The sequence below is a fragment of the Microcebus murinus genome, chromosome 16, assembly GCF_040939455.1.
Source record: "Microcebus murinus isolate Inina chromosome 16, M.murinus_Inina_mat1.0, whole genome shotgun sequence".
Taxonomy (NCBI): Eukaryota; Metazoa; Chordata; class Mammalia; order Primates; family Cheirogaleidae; genus Microcebus; species Microcebus murinus.
Genome location: NC_134119.1, coordinates 32015024 through 32042462, shown reverse-complemented (window position 1 = coordinate 32042462; position 27439 = coordinate 32015024). Strand labels below are relative to the sequence as shown.

The 27439-nt window shown below is 44.6% G+C and overlaps 1 protein-coding gene across 4 annotated transcripts; it reads left to right on the top strand.

The window, feature by feature from the left end:
* GSS (glutathione synthetase) lies at positions 1 to 27326 on the top strand. 4 transcript variants are annotated; one of them, XM_012754772.2, is made up of 14 exons: positions 1 to 86; positions 1389 to 1441; positions 3197 to 3333; positions 10843 to 10988; positions 13552 to 13627; positions 13948 to 14087; positions 14814 to 14930; positions 19256 to 19336; positions 19431 to 19508; positions 20646 to 20712; positions 23901 to 24095; positions 24617 to 24698; positions 26181 to 26370; positions 26815 to 27326. In XM_012754772.2, the coding sequence occupies exons 3-14, from the start codon at positions 3205 to 3207 to the stop codon at positions 26936 to 26938; spliced, it is 1425 nt and encodes a 474-aa protein (XP_012610226.1). In that variant the 5' UTR covers positions 1 to 86; positions 1389 to 1441; positions 3197 to 3204; the 3' UTR covers positions 26939 to 27326. The 4 variants fall into 4 exon arrangements, with proteins under 4 accessions (XP_012610226.1, XP_012610225.1, XP_075867168.1 ...); XM_076011053.1 differs by having other exon boundaries at positions 33 to 86; positions 1371 to 1441; XM_012754771.3 differs by lacking the exon at positions 1389 to 1441 and having other exon boundaries at positions 2 to 86.
* Positions 27327 to 27439: the final 113 nt, after the last annotated feature.

Below are 27439 nucleotides of genomic sequence, written 5' to 3'. Positions count from 1 at the left end.
GGCCCCGCCCTCTCAAGGCCCCGCCTTCTGAGCGGGGCTAACGGCGCGAGGGGCCAGAGTATGGTGCATGGCTGGACGACGGACGAGTAGGTTGGGGCGCGGCAACGGCGGCCGGCATGGGTCACGCTTCCTTGGGAGGAAAGACGTGAGGGAGGGGTCTGGAGAACGATTGGAACTTCGGAGGCCGGGAGGTCTTGTGGCTCAAACCTGTCGCACGCAACGGGAACCTGGTGTCCAGTGAGGGGTGTGGGCTGGCACATGTTGATATCAGATTTTCCAGATCTCTTACTTCTAGATTGGGCCGGCACTGGAGGCACCGTGCCATTAAGGGTAGAACCAGACTTAAAGCCACAACTGGGAGCATTTAGGACCAAACTTTGTCCCTGGTGGGAGCGAGCAGGCCGGTGAAGCGGGGCAGGCCTGGGCTTGCCTTGGGCTGCATGCAGGCACTGGCCTAGCCCTGAGGATAAAGTCCGACCGGGTTTCCTGTGGGCGTTTTAAGGCTTTTCTGTGATTCATTCATCGTTCATTCATGTAGCGATCATTGAATACTGTACTAGGCGCCAGTAATAGGTAGAGAAGTGATCAAGACGAACACTATTCCTACGATCCAGGCAGGGATAATAATGGGCTGTAGAAGCCCTGGGCGGGGAGGAACAGGGACAGCTTCCTAAACTAAATCGTGAACGCTGGTCAGGAGTGGTGGGGAGTGTTCCAAAGAGAAAACAGCACGTGCCAAGACCTGGAACGTGGAAGAGAGTCTGGTGTATCCTGGTCACTGGAGATACTTCTCTCTGAATCTCAGTGCCCAAGGAAGAGATGATGGTGACTCAGGCTAGGCAGCTAACAGTGGAGATGGAGAAAAATCAAGGAATTCTAAGTACTGTATATTTAGGCAGCAGAATCCACAGGATTTGGGGGGAATGGGATGTAGGAAAGAAGTACTACATACAAGGCTTGGGTACCTACATGGGGTTCATCAGAGGAGAAGCCGATTTGTGGGGAGACAACAACAAATTCTACTCTGGTTGTGTGGAGACTCCCAGGAAGCAGTTGGATATTCTAGTTTGAAGGTAGGAGAGTACTACTGTGAACATATAGATTTGAGTATCATCAGCAAAACAGAAAGCCACAAAAAGGGTTGAGACTGTAGAATAAGAAAAGAGAAAGGCTCAGTTAGCATTTTTCATAGTGATTATTTTTTATATCTTATCCTTCTCCCTATCCCCAGTACCTAGCCAACTGCCTGGCATTAGATGCAAATCAATGTTTACCAACTAAACAAAAGCCCAACAGCAGACAAAGATGTTGTAGTTTCAGAGTTGTGAAGAGACGGGGGCTAATGGAGGGTTTCATTGCTCTTATCAAAGTAATGGGTTCTTGTCCAGGCCGTGCCACCAGGCTGCTGTGTGACCTCTGACGAGTCTTCTCCACATGTAAAGTAAGTACAGCCCAAAAAAGGTCCCATGTATAGAGCTCCAAACAATGCTGAGAAATTTCACACAGATTTTTCTCATTTAATGTCCACGTGGCAACCTTTCTTAAAAGGGAAGTAGTATTATTATGGACTCAAACCCAGGTCTAACTCCAGAACTAAGACTACACCCATCTATCTCTCACTCAACAGGAATAGTGTCAGGACCCTCTTGGGATCACATGCTCATTCTTTCAAAACATTGTGCTGAGGCTGGCAGACTTTCATAATTGTTCTAGCACCAGCTCTGTTATGCCAAGAGGGGGACTGAGCTGAATGTGATGGAGATTACCTGTCATTGTCTAACTCTCTTCCTGGGGACCACTGAGTTGGGCAACCATGTTCTTAAAATTAAATGACAGTAGGGCAGAACAAAATTAATGATTGGTGTTTCCAGATTTTTATCCAGGTCTTAAACCCCTGAGGCCTGCTGCAAAGTGAATGAGCATCAAAGTGTGAGTTGGTACACATCCATGTGTCACTGGGCAACCAGTCAGACTCCTCCTGCTATTACTCTGGACACTTGGGTGTCAGTTATTTCCATCCTGCTAATGTGATTTCTCAAAAATATTTTCTGTCTATTGGTACTGTGATGATAGCTGTCTATACATAGAGTGTAATCACTTTCTGCTTTTGGCTAGTATGATACTCATCTGCATTTCATGGTATTTCCCCCCAACTTCCCATGTAATTTATTTGAGATTTGCTGACGTGAATTGTTAGAGCTAAACGGGAAATTAATAATCTACTGTAGTGGTTCCTATCCCAGGAAAGTTTTTTTAAAAATACAGAGCCTCAACCCCTCTACCTCCCTTCAGACTTCTTGAATCAGAATCTCTGTGGTGGGGCCAAGGAATCTGTAGTCTTTCCTGTGCTCCCCAGAATGTCGAGCCAGGTTTGGAAATCATTGATCCTACCCCATTCCTCTTGTTTTACAGGTAGGGAATCTGTAGCTGTGGAAGGGGAAAGAACTTACCCCAATCGCATCTGACATTAGTGCCAGCTTCTTTAATGAAGAGTACTGGGCTAGCAGCCCAGGGACATGAGTTCAAGTCCAGGCTTTATCATGCATTACCTAGGGCAAGTCATTTCACCTCTTTGAGCCTATGTTTCCATACTGTGAGAATAATGCCATTGTATTGGGAATCAAAAGAGAGAGTGGGCTGGGCGTGGTGCCTCATGCCTGTAATCCTAACTCTCTGGGAGGCCGAGGCAGGCGGATCCTTTGAGCTCAGGAGTTCGAAACCAACCTGAGCAAGAGAGAGACCCCGTCTCTACTATAAATAGAAAGAAATTAATTGACCAACTAATATATATATATAGAAAAAATTAGCCAGGCATGGTGGCGCATGCCTGTAGTCCCAGCTACTCAGGAGACTGAGGCAGAAGGATCGCTTAAGCCCAGGAGTTTGAGGTTGCTGTGAGCCAGGCTGACGCCAGGGCACTCACTCTAGCCTGGGCAACAAAGTGAGACTCTGTCTCAAAAAAAAAAAGAGAGAGAGAGAGAGAGTAGCAATGGAAATGCTTTGTCAAGCAGCTCTGTTTTGTGCACATGGAAGTTGTTAAAAGCTGGAATCAGCCAGTGTTCACTCCCCTATACCACACTGTCCTTTCTAACAGAGGTCAGAGTCCTGCTGTGTTGGAATGGTTACCAGCCAGTTTCAGTAGCTATGGGGCCCCAGACTACCTGTGACCAAGCTCTCCTCTCTCCATCTATTACAGGTGTTGTGATGGCCACCAGCTGGGAAAGCTTCTTGCAGGATGAACAGCAGCTGGAGGAGCTGGCACGGCAGGCTGTGGACCGGGCCCTGGCTGAGGGAGTGTTGCTGAGGACCTCACAGGAGCCCAGCTCCTCAGATGTAAGCCCCCTGCCACACCCCACAGCATTGACTTCACTGCCTACTGTCTGGCCCCTGCCAGGCTGGGGGCAGCTCCTTTACATCAGAGACCACATCTCCTTCACATTATTTTTCTCGATAACTAAAATTGATCTCTAGAAGTGTACAATAAAAAGCAGCATGCTAGCATATACAAATTTAAATGTGGGGTTTGAAGTGTGACTTAGGCAAGTTACTTAACCCTTCTCAACAGTTTCTTCAAATATAAAAAAGGGATAATAATAGGACCTTCCTCATTCGGTTGGTAAGAGAATTAGAAGATAATTCACCTAAAGCACTTTGCCCCATGAGTTATTATTTAAGATCCCCTAATCACACTATCTTCTGTATAACTGGTTTGTGATATATCCTTTCAGGTTTTTCTCTGTGCATTTATATACATAGATATGTGCATATAGATATGTGTATATATGTGCATATAGAAATATGTAGTTTGTTTTTTTTTAATTGGATTGTACATATTAGTCTATGATGTGTTTTTGTTTTTCATTTAACAGTCTATCTTAGAACTCTTTCTAATGCCTTCCATTAAGGTCAGTTTCATTCTGATGCATAGCATTCCAGGTGTGGATATATCACAGTTTATCTTTCCTCTACTGATGGCAATTTAGTTGATTTCTAATGTTTTTATGACTAAATAGTACAGGAAACTCCACATATTTGCCTATTTGGGCACCTCTGTGAGTGTTTCTCTAGGCTTGATACATAAAAGTAGAATTGCTGAGTCCAAACCACATATTTTTAAAATCTCATCATTTAAATTTTTTTTTTTTTTATTTTGTGACTAGGTAAGACATTTTTATAGTTCAAATTCAAAGTTTACAGTTCAACCCTCCCTTCCTCATTCCCTTGCTACCCAGTTCTATTGCCATGAAGGCAACCTGTGTATAGTGTTCTTGTTTATTCTTTCAAATAGTTTATTCATATTAATAATAGTAAATATTAACAAGTAACAAGTAAATGTATTCCTTTTTCTCACTTTTTTACACAAAGAAACATACTAGACAAACACTTCTGTACCTTGTGCTTTTTTTTCTTTTAACTTAATAGTATACCTTAAGACTATTCATATTGGTGACTAAAGACCTGCCAACATCTTTTTTAGCCTACCACATTCTTGTTTTGTCTCTGTGTGCCCAGAACCTAGTATGAGCCTGGTGGGTAGTCCAGACTCAGTAAATGTTTGCTGAGGCCCAGGTAAATCAGAATGGCTATCATCTAAGGCAGAGTAATGCTGTGTGTGGAAGGTCTGCCTCTGCCTTGGGGAATAGAATTGCTTAGGTTGTGAACCTAGATTTTGTGAACTGCTTGTATGAATCTAGAATAAAGCATATTCTCTTCCACATTTTTATTTCTTCTGCTAATCAGTAGGTGTTGTGTGAAGGTCCAATACTTGGTCTTTCTGGGAGTTAATGGAGCCCAGAAAAGGCACAATCCTCAATGAGAATCGAATTCAGAAAAAAAGACAGGACGTGTACATGCATGTGTGTGTGTGAGATTTCATTCCCAGTCTTTACCAGGTGCCTCCTCTATGCTGGACCATCCTAGGCAGTGAGGACAATGAGGTGAGTCAGCCAGAGGCCCCCTCCTCTGGAGCTCATGGGTCTAGATAGAGACTGTACCAAAGGACAAAATAATGTCAGTTCTATGAGGAAACAGGCAATCTGCTGCACAATATTAGCTGTCATTTACTATTTACTACTTGCTGGGCATCATTCTAAAAACTTTGGAATCACAGACTCATTTAATCCTCACCACAACAAAGACAAGGGAAACCAAGACCCAGAGAGGTTAAGTAACTTGCCTGAGGTCATTTAAATGGTGGAATAATTTGTAGAGCCAGAATTTAAACCAAATGAGTTTGGCTGGTGGGTGGCTTGCACCTGTAATCCTAGCACTCTGGGAGGCAGAGGCGGGCGGAAACTGGCTCAAGGTCAGGAGTTGGAAACCAGCCTGAGCGAGACCCCCTCTCTACCAAAAATAAGAAATTAATTGACCAACTAAAAATATATATACAAAAAATTAGCCGGGCACAGTGACACATGCCTGTAGTCCCAGCTACTCAGGAGGCTGAGGCAGAAGGATCGTTGAGCCCAGGAGATTGAGGTTGCTGTGAGCTAGGCTGATGCCATGGCACTCACTCGAGCCTGGGCAACAAAGTGAGACTCGGTCTCAAAAAACAAATAAATAAATAAAAATAATTGGCCAACTAAAAATATATAGAAAAAATTAGCCAGGCATAGGTGGCGCGTGCCTGTAGTCCCAGCTACTCGGGAGGCTGAGGCAGTAGGATTGCTTGCGCCCAGGAGTTTGAGATTGCTGTGGGCTAGGTTGATGCCGCGGCACTCTAGCCGGGGCAACAGAGTGAGACTCTGACTCAAAATAAATAAATAAATAAATAAACCAAATGAGTTTGACTCCTGAGTCCATGCTCTGAACATCCATGCCTTATTGCCTCTCCCAAGATACTATATAGGACACCTGGGAGAAGGAATAATTCATTATGATTAGAGGATTGAGATGAAGTGTGGTATTTGAATACAAATGGGAGGAAAGAACAGCATAACAGGGGCACAAAAGTAGGAAAAGGCAAAAAATGTTGAAGGGAATGCAGCTAAAATGCAGGGCACATAAGTGGATATAGTAGGAAAGAAGGGAGGCCAAAGCAGACAGCCAAGAAGCTTTATGCATAAGGGCAAAGGAAGAGTGTGAACTTTATACTGCAGATTCAGGCTGCAAGCCAGCCATATACAGGCTGAATATTTGGCTCCTACAATGTTTAGGGAGTTAATTTATTTTTAAAAATAGTTAATACATTCAAACGCATTTGAATTCAAATACATTTGAATAGGGTACAAAAGTCAAAGAGATATTCCAGATAAGGTAAGTCTTCCTCCACTATTTCCCTCCCCAGAGGCAAGTATTGTTAATAGTTTTTTAATCAGAATATTTTTAAAAAGTCAGAGCCAACATTAAAAAAAATCATGAAATTAAAAAGAAAAATCTAGTAACCTAACTTATTTGGAAAAATTAGATCATCTGGCAATTCTGGCCCACTTTCCTGCATGGCAACAATTGGCTAGAGCAGAGTTCTGGCTGCCCTCTTTAGATAAGATGCAAGTTGTTCTATTTTAGGTGTCCTCAAACTATGGCCTGTGGGCCACATGCCGCCTGCTGAGGACATTTATCTGGCCGGCCCTCTGGGTGTTTTTGCTACTGCTGCCTGTTCTGCTTAGCAGCCAACTCGTCCCGGGCTCACAGTACCCACACTCCAATGGTCTAAGGGATAGTGAACTGGCCCCGTGTTTAAAAAGTCTGGTGACTCCTGTTCTATTTGCCACAATTCCTATCACTCCCTGGTATTTCCCTGACTACAAAGCAGAATTTTATTATCATGCATATTCTACAGTTTTTTTTATTTTTTCCTTTTTTTGCTAATTTCTTTCTATTTTTAGTAGAGACAGGGTCTTACTCTTGCTCAGGCTGGTCTTGAGCTCCTGACCTCGAGTGATACTCCCGCCTCGGCCTCCCAAAGTGCTAGGATTACAGGTGTGAGCCACCGTGCCTGGTCTATAGTTTTTTAAAAAATAGTAGAATAATGCTATTCTGTATTCATGTCTCTATCAAAAGTGTTTCATTCAGCCTTTAGCCAGTTGACAGCAGAAGACAGCTATATACTATTGATCTAAATTCAGGAGAGCATAATGAGTTCCGAAGACAGAGGCAGAGGGAAATCTTAGCAGAAAAACTCTTCTGAGAGTCTTTCAGGCCAGATGAGACTTGTTAGGGGAGGCAGAGTTCTGAGTTTAAAAGCCAAGGAAACGCCCCTGTAGTCATCACACATGTACTTAAGGTATTAGGTCACCCCTTATATAATCTGTAATAATTCCTATTCTAACTCATAAAGGCTTCAGGCTGAATTAACTTTATTCTCACAAAATACCTTTCCTTAGTTTTATCTTAAAATACATACTAAGGCTGGGTTTGGTGACATGCCTCTAGTCCCAACTACTTAGGAGGCTGAGGCAGAAGGATCACTTGAATCCAGGAGGTCAAGGTTGTAGTACATGATGATCACACCTGTGAATATCCACTGTAGTCTAGCCTGAGCAACATCATAGTGAGACCTCATCTTTTAAAAACAAAAAACAAGCCGGGCGCGGTGGCTCACGCCTGTAATCCTAGCACTCTGGGAGGCTGAGGCGGGCGGATTGCTCGAGGTCAGGAGTTCGAAACCAGCCTGAGCAAGAGCGAGACCCCGTCTCTACTATAAATAGAAAGAAATTAATTGGCCAACTAATATATATATAAAATTAGCCGGGCATGGTGGCGCATGCCTGTAGTCCCAGCTACTCGGGAGGCTGAGGCAGCAGGATTGCTTGAGCCCAGGAGTTTGAGGTTGCTGTGAGCTAGGCTGACGCCACGGCACTCACTCTAGCCTGGGCAACAAGCGAGACTCTGTCTCAAAAAAAAAAAAAACATGCTGAGGACAGTAATTTGGGAGTTATCTACCAAAATTTAAAATTAGGTTTAACCTAATAACTTGACATTTTCACTTTTTAAAAATTTTTAAAATTTTTTTAGAGATGGGGTCACATTCTGTTGCCAAGGCTAGAATGCAGTGGTGCAATCATAGCTTACTGTAGCCTTGAACTCCTGAACTCAAGTGATTCTCCCAGCTCAGCCTCAAAAGTAGCTGGGACTACAGGCACACACTACCATGCTCAGCTAATTTTCTAAAAATTTTTTTTAGAAACAGGATCTCACTATGTTGCCCAGGTTGGTCTTGAATTCCTGGGCTCAAGGGATCTTCCTGCCTCAGCCTTCCAAAGTACTAGGTATGAACTATCATGCCTGGCTTCATTTTTACTTTTAGAAATTTAGAATTTATAGACTTTCTCATATACAAAATACCTATAATAGAATGTATGTTCTGGGATACCCATTGAAGCATTGATGGTAATGGGGGGTGAATTCAATATTTCTCAATAAAAGGCTAGATTCAATAAATTATGGTATAGCCAAAAGGTGAAATACTATACAGCCATTAAAAAGAATGAGAGTAGCCAGGGGCAGTGGCTCATGCCCTGGGAGGCCAAAGTGGGAGGATCACTTGAGGTCTGGAGTTCGAGACCAGCCTGAGCAAGAGGGAAACCCCATCTCTACTAAAAACACAAAAATTAGCCAGGGGTGGTGGCACACACCTATAGTCCCAGCTATTGGGGAGGCTGAGGCAGGACAATTGCTTGAGCTTGTAGTGAGCTATGATGATGCCACTGCACTCTAGCCTGAGTAACAGAGTGAGACTCTGTCTCAAAAAAAAAAAAAAAAAAAAGAGAGTGTTCCATTTGAACATATAAGAAAATATTTTAAAAGCTAGGGACAGAACAGTGTACAATATGCTGTGTGTGTAAAAAAGGAGAAACTATATATGTGTACATATATATCAGTATAAAGATGTCTGGAAGGATGTGTGAGACACTAGTCTACCATTTGCCTCTCGGGAGGAGAACTGGGTGACTGGAGCAAGCATGGGAGTGAAACATACTTTTCACTATGTATTCTGTGTCTATTTTGAATTTTGTTTCATGTGTTTGTGTTATCTATTCAAAATAATAATATTTTTTAAATAAACATAAATGCCAACTCTAACACCATAAACTCATACTACCATAATGGCAAACTGATATTAACTCAAAAGGTTAAAGTCAGGAATGCTTCATAATATAAGCCACAAGGTCATCTTATCTTCTCTTACCCAAGTTCTAATTCACTTTTTCTTGGGAATCTGAGAATGTATTTCCCCCTTCTAAAAACAGTGTCCTAGATGGTATTTGAGTTTCTTGGCTATGTGTTAAAGTCCAAAGAATCCACAGTGCAGCTGAACTCTAGGCCTGTTAACCTGAGTCATCATCTCTAACTTGGGTGGGGGCGGGCAACCACTGCTGGCTTCTACTCAGGAGGCCATAGTTCACTTCTGCTGTGGCTCTACCAGCAGGGTGTGAGCTCCTGACACATGGAGGAACTTGGGCTTGAACATTAACCAAGTAGGAGCTGGGGTGTGTGTGTGTGTGTGTGTGTGTGTGTGTGTGTACACGAATGTATATGATTTAGTAACCATCCCAGTTCAAATCCCAGCATCACTTACCAGCTGAATATAATTTTGGACCTATCTTAGGTCCCTTATCTGTTAAGTATGGATAATAAATATTATCTTCCTCACAGGATTAAATGATGAATCCACATAAAGTATTTAAAATAGTGCCCTGGGCCGGGTGCTGTGGCTTATGCCTGTAATCCTAGCATTTTGGGAGGCTGAGGTGGGAGGAGGATCGTTTGAGCTCAGTTCAAAACCAGCCTGAGCAAGAGCGAGACCCCATCTCTACCAAAAATAGAAAAAATTAGCCGGGCATGGTGGTGCATGACTGTAGTCCCAGCTACTCGGGAGGCAGAGGCAGGAGGATCACTTGAGCCCAGGAGTTTGAGGTTGCTGGAAGCTAGGCTGATGCCAAGGCACTCTAGCCAGGGCAACAGAGTCAGACTCTGTCTCAAAAAAAAAAAAAAAAATAGTGCCCTGTACATAGTATGTGTTCAATAATGTTTCGTGACTTCTGTTTTTTTTAGAGACAGGGCCTTGCTCTGTCACCCAGGCTAGGGTGCAGTGGCATGATCATAGCTCAATGCAACCTCAAACTCCTGAGCTCAAGGAATCTTCCCCTCTCAGCCTCTGGAGTAGCTGGGACTACAGGTGCACACCACCATACCCAGCCAATCTTTTTCATTTTTTTTTAAGAGACAGCATCTTGCTATATTGCCCAGGCTGGTCTTGAACTCCTGGCCTTAAATGATCCTCCCACCTTGGCCTCCCCAAATGCTGGGATTACAAGCCTGAGCCACCCTGCCCAGTGGCTTCTCAGTTTTTTTTTTGTTTTTTGTTTTTGAGACAGTCTCGCTCTGTTGCCCAGGCTAGAGTGAGTGCCGTGGCATCAGCCTAGCTCACAGCAATCTCAAACTCCTGGGCTCAAGCAATCCTTCTGCCTCAGCCTCCCGAGTAGCTGGGACTACAGGCATGTGCCATCATGCCCAGCTAATTTTTTCTATATATATTAGTTGGCCAATTAATTTCTTTCTATTTATAGTAGAGACGGGGTCTCGGTCTTGCTAGGCTGGTTTCGAACTCCTGACCTCGAGCAATCCACCCGCCTCAGCCTCTCAGAGTGCTAGGATTATAGGCGTGAGCCACCGTGCCCGGCCACTTCTCAGTTTTTTAATTGTAAAGATAAAATATCATAGAATCTGGAAGCTCTCTTTGTATACTTTCTTCCCCTCCCACCCCTCCCAAGGTAACTACTAATCTGTAGTTGGTATGTCCTGAATAAATTTAGGCCAGACTTTCATGGAGTTATGTTTGCAGAAAGACAACTCATTCACAGGTGTTCTACCCCTGCCCCATTCTCTTTCCTTGATCAGGTGGTGAGCTATGCCCCATTCACACTCTTCCCCTCAGTGGTCCCCAGTGCCCTGCTAGAGCAAGCCTATGCTGTGCAGATGGACTTCAACCTGCTAGTGGATGCTGTCAGCCAGAACGCTGCCTTCCTGGAGCAAACTCTCTCCAGGTACCAGGTGGTAAAGCATGGGAAGCCAGGAGCTGCTAGAACCAAGGGATGGGAAGATTGAGGAGCCATGAGGTGTTGCCATGTCAGCTAACTTGGTGGGATGCAGGACAGAAGAAAGACAAAGTAGTAGGAGTCGGGAAAGCTGGCTTCTAATCCTGGCTCTACCACTTATTTACATAGCCTCAAGCAAGTCCCTTTCCTTCTCTGAGCCTCAGTTTCTTCAACCTGAAAAATGGAGAGGTTGGCTTAAATCTAAGGTCATTTTCATTGTTAACATTCTGTGAGATGTGACCTCTTGCTTTGAAGATTGGTATTTCCATTTGTAATTAGGGAAAGTCAGCCTAGTTTTGGAGGAAAACAGAGGATAGGGAAGATTATTGGTTTTAAATTCAGATGTCCATTTGTCCTAAGCAGTGACCTTTTCTTGTTACCTCAGGCCTCCCATTTTTGGGTGGGATGGGGTTCAGACTGGGCCATACCAATTCTTTATTTTATAATTAAATATATATAAATGTTGAGTATCCCTAATCCAAAATCTGAAATTTTTTGAACACCAATATGCCATCACAAGTGGAAAATTCCACACCTGACATCATGTGACAGGTCATAGTGAAAATAGTCAAAACTTTGTTTCATGCACAAAATTATTGAAAATTTTGTGTAAAATTATCTTCAGACTATGTATATGAGACATAAATGAATTTCGTGTTTAGACTTCGGTCCCATCTCCAAGATATCTCATTATGTATATGCAAATATTACAAAATCCAAAATACTTCTGGTCCCAAACATTTCAGATAAGGGATACTCAACCTGTAATGGTGTGTCTTTGATTAATTTTTCAAGAGAAAACTAGATTATTTTGTTAGAGATAAAAATCTTTTTAAAAGTGCAACTTGGTGTGAGGGTGAGTATGTGAAGGGATCATAATAGTAAGAAGTTTGCAGGCCGGGTGCAGTGGCTCATGCCTGTAATCCTAGCATTCGGGTGGCTGAGGAGGGAGGATGGCTGAAGGTCAGGAGTTCAAGACCAGCCTGAGCAAGAGCAAGACCTCATCTCTACTAAAAATAGAAATAAATTAATTGGCCAACTAATATATATAGAAAAAATTAGCTGGGCATGGTGGCACATGCCTGTAGTCCCAGCTACTCAGCAGGCTGAGGCAGAAGGATTGCTTGAGCCCAGGAGTTTCAGGTTGCTATGAGCTAGGCTGATGCCAAGGCACTCTAGCCCAGGCAACAGAGTGAGACTCTGTCTCAAAAAAAAAAAAAAAAAAAGAAGTCTGGAAATTACTGACTTGCAGCTAAAAACCCGATGAGTCGTGAATATGTGAATCCAACTGCCACCTTCCCCTGAGATCTTTCTCAGAATGGACCCAGCTTTGTACCTGCGAATCTGGATTGTGAGAAATATGAGTGGCCTGGCTTATGACCTTTACCCTAATGATGCAATTATGTGAGAGAACTTCTCTGCAGCCCATCTCTGCAACCCCTGCTTTCCCTGTTCCTCTCTCCTCTCTCTCTCTCATACACACATACACAAACCCTAACTGTTAAGGGAGAAGAGCCCCAGAGCACCTCTTCAGAAAAAGGAAAATGTGTCCCAACTTCCCTGAAGGCTGAAACTCAGCTGGGGACTCCTCCTCACCAAAGGCTGGTATGAGAGAGCTCACCCTTGGGAGAGAGCTGGCTGGGGAGCAGAGGAACTTCAGGGCAGAACTGAGCTACTTGGCTCTCCCCACTGGTCTGCTGCAGGGTCTCTGTAACAAAGTGAGCCTGAAAGCCAAGCTTGAGCAGGTGTGCAGAATGGGCCCTGAATCTTAAGTCACAATCTTCTCACAGCATTTCATGGGCCCTGAATTTTGAGAGGCAACAGTATGGTGTTAATTACCTGTGGATTCCTTCTCTCTGTCTCTTCCTGAGTCTCCAAAAGACCATAATGGATAGGGCCCTACCACATGTCACATGTCACGGCATCACACTAAGCTATGATGATGAACCAACTACAGACACGGCCCCACCCTCCTGTGGTTTATAGTCAAACATGAGAGATGACATCAGGCTCTCATGGAAGAAGAGAAGCCTTCTCCTGGGAGGTCCCAGAGTGCAAGAGAAGCTATGGTGAATTAGTGTTAGGTCAACCAGAAAGCTTACCAACCATGAGAACTATTCAAGTATAGAAAAGTTATAGCACATGTCATTTTTTCATTCTTGGGACCAGACACTATGTTCAGTGCTTTGAATGTAATACCTCATTTACTCTTCACCACAATTCTATGATATAATTATTTTCCTCTTCATTTTACAGATGAGCAAACTGAGACATAGAAGGTGAAATGATTCCCTGAGGTTGCCTTGTAGTAAGTGGTAGAGCTAGGATTTGAACCAAGGGCATCTGGCTCTAGAGCTGGATTCTCAATCACTATTCTCTACTCAATTGGAGTGGATGTTCAAATTTTGGCTAGTAGATCCAGAGAGGATTCACGAGTCAGTGAATGGAGGTGGGACTCCTTGACTTTAAGGTCCCATGAAGGCTGGAAAATGTTCTCTGTTTTCTCCTCTAGCACCATCAAAAGGGATGACTTTACTGCTCGTCTCTTTGATATCCACAAGCAAGTCCTGAAAGAGGGCATTGCCCAGGTAACCATTCCCAGTCCCACCCCAGTCCAAAACCTGCCCCTCCCATCTCTTTTGTGTGTATGTGTCAGTAATTTTTTTTTACCAGAAGAATTTGGCCCAGGCCCTGAGCTTATGGGAATCTGCCTCTCACTGGTCCCCAGTGGATTTGTACAACCCAGTGACCAATCCTGGGATGACCAGAAGAATGATCCCACTGGGTTTGGGAGTGGTAGCTGGTTTTTCTAATCTCTACATAGAGTTCATGGTACCTGTCTGCTCTGTGGCTAGGCCCGCAGAGTCAGCCCTTGGGCAGATGTCCTCAGCCTTCAGTGTTCCCACAGACTGTGTTCCTGGGCCTGAACCGCTCAGACTACATGTTCCAGCGCAGCGCAGATGGCTCCCCAGCCCTGAAACAGATTGAAATCAACACCATCTCTGCTAGCTTTGGGGGCCTGGCCTCCCGGACCCCTGCTGTGCATCGGTGGGTCCCTTGGGCAGCTCCAGGCATACCTGTGGGGTGTCAGCCTGATGGGTCTACAGTCATTGGCTGGGCCAGGGATTTCTAACTATGACTGTGCCTTTCTGGGCTCTGGGTCATATGTTTCCCCCCACAGCAAGTTTGCACTTATAATCAGATCCTTGATATGTCAGAGAGAAAGGGAACCTGATAAATCATTTAGTCCTATCCCTTTGTTGTTCAAGTTTGTGTTCCAAGCAGAGGGAACAGTATCTCTAAGAGCCCTGGGTTGAGAAAGAACTTGACATGTTTGAGGGCCTGAAAGGAGGTCAGAATCCAAGGCAGAGAGAAGAGTGCAAGGGCTTCCATCTGATGGCTGGGCCCTAGTAGCATCCATTTCTAGTCAGCAGTGATGCTCCAGGTTACAATGATTCCAGATGGTCTGCAGCAGGATTCCAGACAGTACCTGGGGGCCAAGGGTAGGTGCTCCAGCTCAGTGTGAGGCTAGGATGGGGTGGGGTGGGGATACAGGGTCTCAGGACTCCTCTGGGCATGTACACCAGCGGCCAGGGTTAGGTAACCCAGCATATTCTAAGCTGAGGTGGATCCTCCAGGAGTGTGATGGTAAGATGGTTTTTAGTGCTCAGCTGATCCTCAAAGTAATGTTCCTATAAGTATCTGTGAGGTCATGGACAGAGGGGGTTCTTCTAGGTCTGTCCAATTATTGAACAGCTGTCTCTCTTCCAACAGACATGTTCTCAACGTACTGAGGAAGACCAAAGAAGCTGCCAAGATCCTCTCCAATAATCCCAGCAAGGGACTGGCCATGGGAATTGCCAAAGCATGGGAGCTCTACGGCTCAGCCAAGTAAGGGTGTGAAAAAGTACCAGTAGTACCCTGCTTTAGATTCAGCATTCATGGGTGCAGCAACTTCTTTGCCTGACATCATTAGGAAATAAGGGGATTTTTCTAGAAATGGAAACTTATACCTTTAAGTGCCAAAATTATTCTAACAGGGTTTTGGGCTTCCTTCTTAAATAAAAGATGCTGACTATAACCTTTTCTTATTGACTGCAGGTCATCGTTATGACCGTCAGCAATTGCATCTTGCTATAATGCAGCAGTGCTACCTGGGTTACAGGCTATTTGCCTACACTAACGGCTTTGACTGCTGGGCTTTAAGTTCTCATTCATTTTATTCATAGCTTTCCTGTCTGCTTCCCAGTTATCAGCTCTTACTTTTTTTTTTTTTGAGACAGAGTCTCACTTTTGTTGCCCAGGCTAGAGTGAGTGCCGTGGCGTCAGCCTAGCTCACAGCAACCTCAAACTCCTGGGCTCGAGTGATCCTTCTGCCTCAGCCTCCCGAGTAGCTGGGACTACAGGCATGCACCACCATGCCCGGCTAATTTTTTTTTGTATATATACTTTTAGTCGGTCAATTAATTTCTTTCTATTTTTAGTAGAGACGGGGTCTCGCTCAGGCTGGTTTCGAACTCTCGACCTCGAGCAATCCGCCCGCCTCGGCCTCCCAGAGTGCTAGGATTACAGGCGTGAGCCACCGCGCCCGGCCCAGCTCTTACTTTTTACTGCTGTCAGTGTGTTTCAATTTGGGATCCTCCACTCCTATCCCCATACCTCCTTCTGATTTGCTGTGGTTTGGGAAAGCAAATGATGCAAGTTTTTATGATCATGTCTAAAGAGTGTGAGGGCCTCACGTTGATGAGTAAGTGCATAAACTTTGACTTAGGAATTTTAAGGTGTCCATTTTAACTGCTTAGAGGCATTTTTTTGCTTCCTTCCTATTTCTTAACCATGTTCCAGATATGTAAAGATATTAGGTAAGTGACTTCTAGACAATCAAGGAGCTACTGTTAGTATTACTGTTAGTATTAACAGTTATTGCAATGTTTTTGTTTTTTTGTTGACAGACTTTTGCTTTATTGCCCAGGCTAGAGTGAGTGCCGTGGCATCAGCCTAGCTCACAGCAACCTCAAACTCTTGGGTTCAAGCAATCCTATTGCCTCAGCCTCCCAAGTAGCTGGGACTACAGGCATGCGCCACCATGCCCAGCTAATTTTTTCTATATATTAGTTGGCCAATTAATTTCTTTCTATTTATAGTAGAGACGGGTCTCGCTCTTGCTCAGGCTGGTTTTGAACTCCTGACCTCTAGCAATCCGCTCGCCTTGGCCTCCCAGAGTGCTAGGATTACAGGCGTGAGCCACTGCGCTGGGCTGTTATTGCAGTGCGATAGAGCATTAATAGCCCTTAATAAGCACTTACTAGTGCCACACCTTGGGCTAAGCTTTTTACAAACAGGATCTCATTGAATCCTCATAATAAACTCTCTGAGATAGGTACTATTCACTTCCCTCATTTTACAGATGAGGAAACTGAGGTTCTGAGAAGAGAAGTTAAAGGTCAAGCAGTGAGTTCGTGACAGAGCCCTGAGTCCATGTCCCTCAGAAACCCTCATTCTTAATCATGCTGTTGTCTCCAAGAGAGCCTCTTTGGGCTTGCTAAGCCTCATTATGACCTAAGAAACCTCAGACTCTGAGCATTTAGAAGTCATCAGACAAATATGCTTTCAAGTAGAACTCTTGGCTAGGTTGTATTTTAAGAAAGTGAAGCCAGGGGATGGGTTAGCTGGGGAACTGCTGTTAGACAAAGCTGCAGAGGGTTTGCCCTGCCAGCCTGTGAATAACATGGAGAGAAAATACTTGTGTGCCCAGAATTAGGCACTGGAAGGTAGGAGCTGTGTGGCACCTGAGCTAGAACCGGCTTCCCCCATTGTGAGAGTTAGATAGGCTCTTCTGCTGGCCCAGCACATGACCCAGTATGGGCCACCACGCCCAGCCAGTACTTTCAATAATAATAATAGCTACCATTTAACAAGTACTAGTTTTATTTTACAAAAGAGTAAACTGAGGCTCAGAGAGGTTGAATAACTTGCCCAAAGTTACACAACTAGTAAGTTTAGAATTCATCTGCCTCTAAAGCCTGTGTTCTCTGTACTAACCCTGTTCTGTCTGTAGGAGATATGGTCCCATAGCATAGTCTGAAAAACTGCATTTGTAGAACAGATTAATTTTTGTCAATTGTCTCATGATTTTTAAGATTTGTTTAAAAGAAAGCCTAGAAAATGAATTATGATTTCAATATAAGCAAACATTTTTATTTATTTATTTATTTATTTATTTACTTATTTATTTATTTATTTTATTTTTTGAGACAGTGTCACTCTGTTGCCCAGGCTAGAGTGCCATGGCATCAGCCTAGCTCACAGCAACTTCAAACTCCTGGGCTCAAACAATCCTTCTGCCTCAGCCTCCCTAGTAGCTGGGACTACAGGCATGCGCCACCATGCCTGGCTAATTTTTTCTATATATATTTTTAGTTGGCCAATTAATTTATTTCTATTTTTAGTAGAGACGGTGTCTTGCTCTTTCTCAGGCTGGTTTCGAACTCCTGACCTTGAGCCATTCACCTGCCTCAGCCTCCCAGAGTGCTAGGATTACAGGTGTGAGCCACCATGCCCGGCTAAGCAAACATTTTTAAAACAGGGCCTGTGGTTAGTTCGAATGAGTAGAAAATAAGAAAAGGGAATTCTTGGTGATAAAGGTTGGGAACTGTGATCTTTTTAATATTCTTATTTTATAGATGAGAAAATCAGGGCCCAAGGAAAGAAACTGAGCTGCCCAAGCACACACTATAAGTCACTAGTAGAGCCAGGACTAGGACTCAGGGATCCTCATGCCCAGCCAGCATGCTGTTGCCAGGTCACTTTCCTTAGCTGACAATTTTCCTAGTATTACTCCCAACAGACTGCTCAGAACTGAAGGCAGGAGTAGGTAGAATATGTTTTTAGGTTTGGCTCCGATTGTTTGGCAGATGGCAGGCTGACTTAATTGGCTAGGACATACAGTTCCACTTTAACCTACAGCCTCCAGCCTTCCTCCTCCTCCTCTTCTTGGAGGTGGGCCAGCCTGGGCCAAGTGCCACACCCCCACTCATGAATAAAGCAGTTTGGCTACAAAGTGAAGAGCAAGGCCATTAGCCCTCAGCAAACTCTCAGGTCAAGATGACTTATGAGAGCGCCACTTCTAGCTTGTCTCTCAGACATCAACTCAAAATCAGACTCAGCTTAATGTCACACCTGACCTCATGAGATTTCAGGCAGGCTGGCAGAGAGGGCTTACTAGGACCTATATTTTGGCTAAATGGAAAGGAGTCAGGCAAACAGAATTTAGTCCAAGAGGTTCAGCTAAGGTAAGGAGAAGCAGAGACAGACAAAGGCCAAGTATAGTAGGTTAGGAATACACTTAGAATCCTAAGCCAAAGTTTGGGCTTCTAAGGGTCTCAGCAGGAAGCCACAGGCAGAAAGCAGCACAGCTGTAGCAAAAATGGAGTTTGCCCTAAAAGCATTTTCCCTAAGAGTCTGGTGGGGGACTGGATCTATCTTTGACAACTGAAAATATCTTAGCTGGCAACCAAACAGACAATTCTCTGGCATAAGCTTTTCCCTGAGCCCTCAAGCCCCTGCTTCTTTAAGCAAAACACATGGATAAACAGAGAAGAAGAGTCCAGGTAAGCCCCCATGATCCCATTAATACTGTGAGACCAAATGTGACCCTGTATATATAATAGAAATGTTGGGAGGCCCCAAGAGATAATGCCTTATTTATAGTTTGCCTTTTAGGTTTCTGTAGGGTTCTATTTAGCTGATCCAGTGTTTCATGCACAAGCTACACTCTTTTATTATATTCTTTATAATCTAGTAATAGAGCCATTAGCCCCTGACCCCCTGCATTGTTCTTTACAAAATACTCTTCAATACTCCCACCTATTTATTCTTCCAGAAAGATTTTAGAATGATTATATTAAGTTCTAAGGAAAAGTCTCTTGGGGATTTGAGATGGTTTTAAATCTAAACTTTAATTTGCACAGAAAATTGACATAATTATAATAGTTCATCTACCCACTAGAGAAGAGGCAGAGACATCTCCATTTTTTCAAGTTTTCAATTTTTAGGAGATGTGTATAGCCTCAAGTATCTAAACCTGAGGTACTCTCAAGTTGAGGGAATATCTGCTCTTTCAGGGAAGCTGTATTCTTATTCTGATTCCTGAAAGAAGTAGGACAAGGAAGGACAAGTTCTGTAACAGCCTTGGGCCACCTGTGCTTTTTCCCCAGTGCTCTGGTGCTACTGATTGCTCAAGAGAAAGAAAGGAATATATTTGACCAGCGTGCCATAGAGAATGAGCTACTGAGCAAGTAAGTAAAGGAAGAGGGACCTCCAGGTGTGGCCCCAAGATTGGAGAGGGTCCCTCAGAAGATAGCGTCTACTCCCTCTGCCCATCTTTCCCAGGAACATCCACGTGATCCGGCGAAGATTTGAAGATATCTCTGAAAAGGGGTCTCTGGACCAAGACCGAAGGCTGTTTGTGTAAGAAGCATTCCCAAGGACCTAATAGAAGGCTGGTTTATGAAATTTATCCTGCCACCCTCTTCCCCCAAAGGATCTTTTCTTCTGGGAGATGTGATGATTGCTTCCTTTTCTTATTTCTGAAATATCTCATCCTCTCAGGAAATTTTGGAGAAGGCTAGCCAAGCTCTGCTTCTAAAGGATTTTATCGGAGTTGTTGACACACTAGATAATGGCCACCTTAAAGTTGACCTTGGTTTTCATATGCCCCTAAGCTCCCAAAAGTTTTCTTGCCCCTCTTAGTGGCAGGCCAAGTCAGTTAGGCCTAAGAGCTAGGCAGTAAGAGAGGAAGAGGGGCAGCTGGATCATTCTGTGATTGATCTGGATGCTACTGTATTAGCTCAGGCCTGCATTTAGGTTCCAAGCCAGGCCCTCCCTTTCCTTCCAGGGGATACCACCAGGTAGCTTTAAGTGCCGCATGTTTGAGTAGCATTGTAGCACACATATTTAGATCCAGAACTTTGTGATTATTAAAACTAAGACCCTCCACTGAATTTCCAATACCACTTATTATTTTTCAAAATGTGCTTTTATCATAAGAAAACAAAGTAGTTAATTTACTTTCCAAATAAACCATGTAATATCAAATAAGTCAGAGGAAAGGGAAAGAAATTTAAAAAGACTGTCTATGTCTTAACTAGACTCATAATTTTCCATCTCCTTTGCATTTCTACCTTCACCTTTGCCATTTTAAAAAATCTTAGCCGGGTTTCAACTACTTTAAGCAGTGGAAATACAAGTGTGTTTTGCTAAGCATGGCAATGTGATTCTGTTGCTCAGTAATTTCAAGCCCACATTTTTTTTAATTTACTTAATTTGATTCTGATTACCTTCTTGTTTCCCATCTGGCCTTCCTGAATGACTCTAATCTGGAATATTCTCAGGTATTCCTTACTGTACAACTCTGTGTTTTTAGTGGAAGCATTGGTAGTGGGGTATCTACTTTCACTGGTTCCAGTGAACCCCTGATCAGGCTCCTCCTGTGGACTGACTTTCAAAAAAGCCAAATTCATTTTGATGTACCCTGAAATAGATTAAACCAGTGAACATATACGATTTATAATTTAACACAGCAGCTTTCTCCACCCTGTGTTCTAGGGAGGGCCAAGAAGTTGCTGTGGTTTACTTCCGGGATGGCTACATGCCGAGTCAGTACAGTCTACAGGTTGGTATTTTCTGTTAGAGCATTCTTTGCCTCCTGGGACCCACCAGAACTCCACAGAGACCCAACTCAGGTGTCACAACAACCTGGGTTTTTCTCTTGAATCCTAGCTTCAGTTCTTCCTCAGGAAACTTATTGCTGGAACCTCCTACCTCCTGTAAGCTTTTTGCTGCCTCTCACTCTATAAACACATTGTCTTCAAGAATCTGAATCCTTAGGAATCCACAGTGCCTCAGCCATTCACACTGTTTCCAGAGATATGCTGGTAAATATTTAACCATCTTTCTAAAGGGAAAGAGCCCTAGCTTGTAGCACTTGCTGATTTCTATAGTGTAAATACTCCCACATGGCCAATTTCGAGCTACTCCTCTTAATGTCTCTGAACATAGTACAATCAGCCTTGCTAGTTGATGCAACCAGTTCTAGCATACTGCTGACCATTTTCTTTCTGCCAACTCTTACCTCTTTTTTATTTGAATCAGAAAGTTTTTTTCGCCTGGCGCAGTGGCTCACACCTGTAATCCTAACACTCTGGGAGGCCGAGGCAGGTGGATTGCTCAAGGTCAAGAGTTCAAAACCAGCCTAAGCAAGAGCGAGACCCTGTCTCTACTATAAATAAAAAGAAATTAATTGGCCAACTAATATATATAGAAAAAAATAGCTGGGCATGGTGGCCCATGCCTGTAGTCCCAGCTACTCGGGAGGCTGAGGCAGAAGGATTGCTTGAGCCCAGGAATTTGAGGTTGCTGTGAGCTAGGCTGACACCACGGCACTCATTCTAGCCTGAGCAACAAAAGTAAGACACTGTCTCAAAAAAAAAGAAAGAAAATAAAGTTTTTTTCATCTGCTCATTCCTGTTAATGAGTCATACCACCTCATCTTGCTATCCTACCATGTAGTTTCAAAATTACTTTCCTCATCCAATATTTCATTTAACCACCCTGTAAGACATATAGTTATCCCCATTAAGTACCCAGGCTTTCTGACTCTCAGGCTGATGGTATTCCCAGTACGCCTTTCTTCTCCCCTGCTCCTAACATCCACACCATGGAGAGGCTAAGCTCGGCTTTCAGTTGGGAGAAGGTAAAGGAGGAAATAAGTTAGGAAATACCATGGGCAGTGAGCTTGGGGTCATGAACCTGACTCTGCCTGTGTGTGACCATATGCAGTTTCCTGACTCTGGATCTGAGGGAGCCCCTTCCAAGTCCATAATTCATCTAGGATTCCCCCTAGCATTGAGCTTTATTTGGGGGAGCTCTACAGAGGTCACAGCTCTATAGAAGGCCCTTTCCTCTATAGCAATGGTGAGAACTTGTTGACTAGAGAGGAAGAGACTGTCTATTGGGAAAATGAATCGAGATTTCAAGACAGGACAAAGAAAACTTAAACGGAGAATAGGCTGAGCTAACAAAGAAGGAAAGTAGCATATAAGGAGGTAGACATTTTCAGGGAACAGAAGTTCAGACCAGGTTTAGATTTAGATATGGAGACAGATCTGCAATGCATAGTGACTTGCTAGGTGATCCTGGGAAAGTCCCTGCTCATCTTTAGGTTTTACTTTCCCTGCTTCTAATATAATGGGGTACTTCCCTGGGTATATCTTTGATATTCTGGGCACCTGTGACCCTGCCTGGAACACCAGACTAGTAGCCACTAGTAGGTAGCTGGGGTTATTGGTGAAGATCAGGTAAAGGTTCTACAGATGGACTGATTATATTAAAGGACAGCACTGGGTAGGTGGGTTGCTCCTCGGGCCATATCCTTGATCTTGCTGTGGGCAGTTTGCTGTGATCTGGAGCCAAGAACAGACTGTCTCCCTATTACCTGGGAATTGGAACCATAGCTGTGAGGTATGATCCTCTGATGTTTCCCTGCCTCTTATACCCTCAGCTCCTGGCACAACAGACCATTCATTCTGTGATCACCTACGTGCGGGCACCCCTTCTCCACTGCCTCTCACCTGTCAGACTCTACCTGTTCTTTAGGACCCCACTCAAATTTCACCTCATTCAGCAATAATAACAAATAGACACTGAGGATGCACCAGAAAACAAGGCAAACAACAAGAGTCCTATCCTTATGGAGCTCACAGTCTGGTCATGGATGTGGGAATCAGAAAGTAAACAAAAATAGAAAAGTGTTTTTGTGGGGTGGGAGGTTGTTTTGTTTTTAGTTTTGGGTAACTGCTTTGAATGAAACGGTAAAAAGAGAATTATGAGAAACCCATGTTAAATAGGGTGGTTAAGGAAGGCTTCTCTGAAAAGGTGACTTTGAGCTAAGACTTAAGGATCAGAAGGATCCAACTATCCATGGAAAAAGCCAAAAGGAAGGGAATTTCAGGATGAGGGAAAAGCAATAAAGGCCCTTAGGAAGAAATGAGGTTTGTGATTTGAGGAATGATAGGTGTGTGGCTAGAATGTGGGAGTGGTGGGGGAGAGAGAGGGGGTGGCATGGTACAAGGTTCAAAAGATGGACAAGAGCCAGATCCTGCAGGGTCTTGTAGGCTGTGGTAAAGAGTTAGTTAGGATTTTATTTGGAATGCAGTAGGAAGCTAAGCTCATAAACAAACCTACTCATCAATTTTTCTACACCCTTACACCTTTTATCATTTTCCATTTTATTTATTTATTTATTTTTTGAGACAGAGTCTTACTTTGTTGCCCAGGCTAGACTGAGTGCCGTGGTGTCAGCCTAACTCACCGCAACCTCAAACTCGGGCTCAAGCAATCCTACTGTCTCAGCCTCCCGAGTAGCTGGGACTACAGGCATACGCCAACATGCCTGGCTAATTTTTTTCTATATATATTAGTTGGCCAATTAATTTCTTTCTATTTATAGTAGAGACGGGGTCTCGCTCTTGCTCAGGCTGGTTTTGAACTCCTGACCTCGAGCAAACTGCCCGCCTCGGCCTCCCAGAGTGCTAGGATTACAGGTGTGAGCCACCATGCCCGGCCTCATTTTCCATTTTAGTTATAGTTATGTATCATTGTGCTAGACTGTGAGCCCTCCCCAAAGGCAAGAATCCCAGAGATTGGGAGAGGTCACACCTACCTCACAAGGATGTTGCAGTGATCCTGGGTGATAATGAATGTGAAGATATAAAGCATGATACCTGGCACCTGATGGATGTTCGGTAAAGGTCAACTGAAGTGAAATAAAGTAGAATTCCTTTTGTCTTCTTCCCTCCACAGAACTGGGAAGCACGCCTGCTGCTGGAGAGGTCATGTGCTGTCAAGTGCCCGGACATTGCCACTCAGCTGGCTGGGACAAAGAAGGTGCAGCAGGAGCTGAGTAGGGTGGGCATACTGGAGGTGTTGCTCCCTGGCCAGGCTGAGGTTGTGGCCCGCCTCCGTGCCACTTTTGCTGGCCTCTACTCATTGGACATGGTACGTGGGCAGCCCATTTCTCCTACCACAGGCCTCCTAGGTGGCAGAGACCTGGAGCCCAATGTGTTGGGAGGCTAGAGCTGGCACTGGGGCTAGCATTTGTGACTTCGGTTGGTTTTGCTCTAGAGAACCCCTAGTCCTGGGGAGAAGGGCAGCCTCATGATGGGAGGACAGAGGCTGGAATCTATTAAAAGCTTCCTCAACAAAGGTAGCGATGAAGATGGCAACCAGGGGAAGGAACGAAGGCAGACAGCAAGAATTGAAGAACATCTATACCCACTTTAAAGGCCACCTGCTGCAAAGGCCTGAACAGTTGCCAGAGAAAGGCCTGTTCTCATTGCATTTGCTGCTGCAGGGAGTTTGCTGGGAGTCACACACAGATAGTAGCATCAGCCTAAAGGAACTTCTAGCTGTTCCCCTTCCTGCTCTTCCTCTGATGCTGCTCTGCACAACCAACAGGACCTCAATCCTTGTCTCTTTAGCCCTGAAACTGCTGATAACTGCTTTCTGCCTCCTGCCAGGGTGAAGAAGGGGACCAGGCCATCACTGAGGCCCTTGCTGCCCCTAGCCAGTTTGTGCTAAAGCCCCAGAGAGAGGGTGGAGGTAAGTGGATCTCCCTCTGCAGGGCTGCTCAATGAAAGGGGCTAATAGGCTATCACCAGTGCTTACCACCATTTTCTATGGGCACAGTCCCAAGCAAGCGGGTACTAGGGGAACTGGTACACGTCCCACCTTGGACAGTATCCCTCGAGACTCTGTGACCAAGTGCTGTGGAGTACAGAGAAATCTGATTAACCAGCACTGAAGGGTTTGGACAAGTTTAGTCTGAGGTGCCTGGGGATAAATTGTGGGGAAGCAGGGTGGGGGCATATCAGGAGGTTGGAGAGAATATGTATCTATCTTTCTGTCTAGTTTGAAACTCCTTGAGGGCAGGGATTATGTCTGCTTCACAGAGTCAGAGGAGATGATTTTTTAACTTGGACTTAAGGGTGTGTGTGTAGGAGTTTCCCAGGTGGAAAAGGGGAAGAGCATTCTATACAGAAGGAACAACTTCAAGCAAAGGCACTGGGCCATGAAAGCATAGTATGTTTGGAGATTAATGAGAAACTGGTAAGGCTAGAGAGAGAGATGGCAAGAGGCAGGGATTGGGCTGGAGAAGATAGTTTGGGGCCTGATTATTAAGGGCACTGAATATATGTTAAAAATTTGAATTTTATCCTAAGAGTAGTGGGAAGAGAGAGTTTAAGCCATTAAGAGAGTTTTAAGCAGGGAAGGGACACATTATTCATCCAGATTTCAAGTTGTTAGTGGTGGTAGGAACTTGGAAAACTCAACAGTGTTTCAGTCATTGTAGAAGATGTTCTGGAATGAAGGGAGACATTGGTGGCAGAGAGACCATGGAGGAGGCTGGCACAGTCATCCAGAAGAGCGATGTAGAGGCCCAGTCTAGGGCTATAAATTTGGAGCACAGACTGGAGAGACATGTCCAAGTTAATGCCAGAGGTGATGGAGAGGGAGGAGTTAAATATCTTCAGGGATGCCTTTTGCCTGACTGACAGTAGGAAGGTCCATGAGGGGCAGGTTCAGGCAGAAGTAATAATTTTGTTTGGACATTTTGTTTGGGGGGAGCCCATGGGACATTTATGTGATGTCTAAAGCAGGGAGTAAAGTTAAAGATTTGGGAGCAAATAATTTATAGAGAATAGGTAGAGCCTTGAGAATGGAAGAGATCTCCCTGAAAAAAAGATACATGGAGGAGAGAGCACGGGGGGAGGACCAATTCCTAGGGAACCCCAACATTTAAGAGGAGAAGGAGCCAGTACTAGAGGCTGAGTAGGAATAGCTATAGACAAGTAGGAGGAGAACCAGGGCAGGACAGTGTGGTGGAAGGTGTGTTCAATTGCATGAATAAGGGCTCTCCTGTCCAGGTGACCTTCCCTCCTTGGGAGTCAGATGTGCCCTGGGCTTCACTGAGCTGGTTTCAGGAACTGAGGCTGCTGACTCGCCCACATGGCCCCAGAAGTGAGGGCATGGGGTAGAGGAGGTGAGCAGAGGGTCCAGGGTGACTGGCCAGTTTAATTGTAGGTAACAACCTGTATGGAGAGAATATGGTACAGGCCCTGGAGCGGCTGAAGAACAGTGAGGAGAGAGCCTCCTACATCCTCATGGAGAAGATTGAACCTGAGCCTTTTGGGAATTGCCTTCTACGGCCTGGTAGCCCTGCCCGAGTGGTCCAGTGCATCTCAGAACTGGGCATCTTTGGGGTCTATGTCAGGTGAGCCAGTCAGGAGGAGCTCCTTCCACTACCTCCCTATAAGAGTGACAGCCAAGCGAGCCTAGAGGGAACACTGGACAGAATCTGGAATCCTGGGCTTTAGTCTCAGCTCTGCCAATCCCTAGGTTTGCTACCTGTTTTTGTACTATTAAATGAAGTCAAGGACCTAAGACCTGCCTACCTCACAGGGCTATGAAATGAAACCCACATGAGAAGTGCTTTGGAACTACAAAGGAAATTTCGGGTGGTACCAAGGGGACTGAAAAAATATGGCCTGACAATCCAGGACCAGAAAAAGTCCAGGGAGGAAGAGAGACTCTAAAATCCTAGCAGTTTCTTAAATATAGTCAGTTACCCATATACTGTTTGGCTGGGACCAGGAAAGGTCCTGGGTTTGGGCTGAGTCCAGGTGGTGATGTTTGTCTCCTGCCCACATTTCTATAGGCAGGGAAAGACACTTGTGATGAACAAGCACGTGGGGCATCTACTTCGAACCAAAGCCATCGAGCATGCAGATGGTGGTGTGGCAGCAGGAGTGGCAGTCCTGGACAACCCATACCCTGTGTGAAGGCACAACCAGGCCAGCTCCAACTTCGCTCAAGAGACCTCCTATCCCCTGTACTTGTCATTCCTCTCCTATCCCTCTCGAGGGGCTGCCCTTATGGAAGGGTAAATGCTGGAACCTTCCCCCAGCTTTCCATCTGAGGATGAACAAAGCTCTATTTCCCTAAGATCTAGAGGCCCCCAAATCCTTGGGATGTAGGTACAGCTGAAGGGAAGCTGCTCTAAGATAAAGGTCCACAAAACCCTGCCCCACTCCTGTAAGCCTCTCATCAAGCCTTTTCAGAGAGCTCCAGTGCCTGACTTGGGATAGGACCAAGTGGTGGGAGGAGAGGGAGTGAAGGGGCATAGCCTTTCCCCAGCTCTGCTTTAAATAAAACTGCATTGCTGATTCAGTGATTCCTTGCTTTGTGGCAGAGGGGAGGGGGGAGCTATAATCTAGGTCAGTCCACTTAAGGTGGATTGAAGCAGGGGAGGTGACTAGGCTATAATAAGGGTCTTCTTAGAC